General features: G+C 42.6%; 1 protein-coding gene across 1 annotated transcript; it reads right to left on the reverse strand.

Moving 5' to 3' along the window:
- Positions 1-1,696: 1,696 nt before the first annotated feature.
- On the reverse strand, positions 1,697-2,653 carry LOC117797674 (olfactory receptor 52D1-like). Its single transcript, XM_034650089.1, has one exon. It carries the CDS (start codon positions 2,651-2,653, stop codon positions 1,697-1,699), a length of 957 nt encoding a protein of 318 aa, XP_034505980.1.
- Between the last annotated feature and the right edge of the window lie 312 nt (positions 2,654-2,965).

The following is a 2,965-nucleotide window of genomic DNA, read 5'->3' on the forward strand; positions in this document are numbered from 1 at the left end:
TAGACATAAGCCTAATTTGCCTTGAAAATATTATTCCTTAATGAGGTTGATGGATGATACTTTTTTCCAAATTACCTCATATATTCACAAGTCAATATTGAGTCAACGTAGTGGGTTCATATTTATTTATTTATTCTTAATTTTATTTTCATAAAAGTAAGCTCTAAGGACCCTTGTTTCTGTAAAGCAACTTAGTTGGGAATGGAGAGAGTTTTGTTTCTGCATTGTGGCAAACAAACCATAATTGAGAGTAACTGCTGTAATCAACGTTGATCCTAAAGGAAGACGTTCTGGCAAAGGAGAGTGCGCTTATGTCTGTGACCGAGACCTATGAGGGGCGATTCCAGCCAGGTGGTGCCGGTATTTCTGAGGGACGTGACAGTGTGGGTTCAGAGTACAGCACAATAAAACAGTGCACTTGGGCCTACTGTTTCTTTCTCTCTCTTTATTTTTTAAAGATTTTATTTATTTATTTGAGGGAGAGAGAGTGCAAGCAGAGAGGAGGGGCAGAGAGAGAAGGAGTGGTAGATTCTCCGTTGGACAGGGAGCTGATGTCGGGCTTGATCCCAGGATCCCTGATCATGACCTGAGCCAAAGGCAGACACTTAACCAACTGAACCACCCAGGCACCCCTGGAACCTACTGTTTCTATTAGAATCAACTGCTATTGCCAAAGACAAAAACAGATGCTTGGGTGACGGTAATAAGAAAAGAATATATATATGATTTTTGCTGAAAAACATTAATTTTTACATACAAAAAGTTCAACAAATTCCAAGTATGATAAACTTAAAAAGACACAGTTAACGGAAGTCAGCAAAGGACTATCCATAAAGGTACTGGAACTCTAATCAGGCTTCTATAATAACTTAATAAGGGATGAAATTATGGCTAAATGGAAACGAACCTGACTATTAGAGGAGTGGAGAGTAAAGGGAGAAAATATGGTTTTATTGCACGCTAATCATATTCCCAACACTGTCTAACTTTTAGACACCAGTTATAACAATTGTGTGAGCTCAGATAATGCAAGACTTAGACAAGTTATAAAACTGAAATAGTAATGTTTTGAGAACTTACATAACTTTTACATCCTATATTTACGTATTTATTTAGCATTTTATGTTTCAGACAGTATTGTAAGATTTCTACATACATTCAGTAATTTGTCAATCCTCACCACAACCTCAAGAGTTAAATATTATCATTATCCCATTTACAGTCGACCAGAATAAGGAGAAAAGGATTTAGCAACATGCTTAAAGCACAAAACTAGTAAATGGAGGAGCCACCATTCAAACACAAACACTTTGATTCCTTTTTTCGTGCTCTTAGCCACTGCCCAAATTTTAGATTTCAGATTCAAATGCACACTGAATGTTCTTTTTGTTTCTCAACTCACTTCCCGGTAAAATATTGCAACTATGAGGTGCAGTGTGAATTCCAGACAGGATTGCCTTTCTTCTTGGCAAATTTTAGTCCCTTCTGAGATGACAGGAAAAAATATGATCTTGTTCGGGGCAATTTAGAATTGCCCACATTCACCATCATAATCAACACATCTAATTTATCTGATCATTCTCTTCCAGTGTTTCCTCCTGGGTCTCACATGGTAGGCTCCCATCCATGTACAAGCTTCTAGACAAGTAGCCTGCCCATTTAGCAGTCTTTATCATTTCCAAGTGCTGCTTGGAACTCATACTGAGCCCTTCCTCAAGTGAAGCAGCCTCAGAAGTCGACTCCGAATCTCCTTGGTCCTGGCCCCATAGATGACTGGATTGAGCACAGGAGGCACCAGCACATAGAGGTTTGCCAGAAAGATGTGCACATTCTTGGGGACTCGGTGCTGCCCAAAGCGGTGGGTGAGGAAGGAGAAGAAGGCAGGAATGTAAAAGACCAGGATGACCCCGAGGTGGGAGCCACAGGTACTCAGAGCCTTGTGCCTGGCATCTTGAGACGGCAGGCGGAAGACCGCACGGAGGATAAAGCCATAGGAAATGGCAATGAGGATGCAATCCAGACCCACGGCCAGCAGAGCCACAGTCAGCCCATAGACAATATTGACCGTGATGTTGGCACAGGCCAGGCGTGCGATGCCCATGTGTTCACAGTATGTGTGTGTCATGACATGGTGACCACAGTAAGGCAGTCGCCGCAGCAAGAAGATGAATGGGGAGACAACAGCTATACTCCGGAGTATGCCAGCAAGGCCAATTCTGCCTATGACAGTATGGTTGAGAATGGCTGTATATCTCAGTGGGTTGCAGATAGCCACATAGCGATCAAAGGCCATGGCAAGAAGAACCGAGGACTCCAGGGCATAGATAGAATGGACACAAAACATCTGTGCCAGGCATCCAGCAAAGGAAATCTCACCAGCATGGAACCACAAAATGGCCAGCATTTTGGGCACAGTGGTGGAGCTGAGAGCCAGGTCAGTGAGTGAGAGAAGGCACAGGAAAAGGTACATGGGAGCGTGAAGAGCCCTGTCTGTCACAATGACCAGGATGAGGGCAGCATTCCCAGCCAGAGCTACCAGATACATGGCACAGAAGGGGATGGCAATCCAGACGTGGGCCCACTCCAGCCCTGGGATCCCCGTCAGGAACAGAGTGGCTGGGAGGCTGTCATCACTGAGGTTGGAAGCTGACATTCTGCACAGAAGTAAAGGNTCCTGTCATTTATTGAGAAAGGGATACTAGTAAGAACAAGTTTACATTCGTATTTGGCACAGGTTGGCTTTCAAATTTTAAGCCATAGCCAATTATAGATACCAAACTGTTAGTTGGAAAGTCATTATAACTAAAGATGTAGGTTCAAAATCTGATTTTTCCCCAAGATCATCCAACAAGAATGCATAGAGTTAAAATTGAATCAGACTTAGAAAAGAGCTGTGGAGAATATTAGTATTTAGGAGAGAAAATAGGAGAATCATTTGTAAAGGCAACTGAAGAGAGGTGAACAT

Source organism: Ailuropoda melanoleuca, unplaced genomic scaffold (assembly GCF_002007445.2).
Source record: "Ailuropoda melanoleuca isolate Jingjing unplaced genomic scaffold, ASM200744v2 unplaced-scaffold11018, whole genome shotgun sequence".
Taxonomy (NCBI): Eukaryota; Metazoa; Chordata; class Mammalia; order Carnivora; family Ursidae; genus Ailuropoda; species Ailuropoda melanoleuca.

Coding starts and splice junctions, on each gene's coding strand:
- LOC117797674 (XM_034650089.1), bottom strand. CDS start 2,653: ATGTCAGCTTCCAACCTCAGTGATGACAGCCTCCCAGCCACTCTGTTC.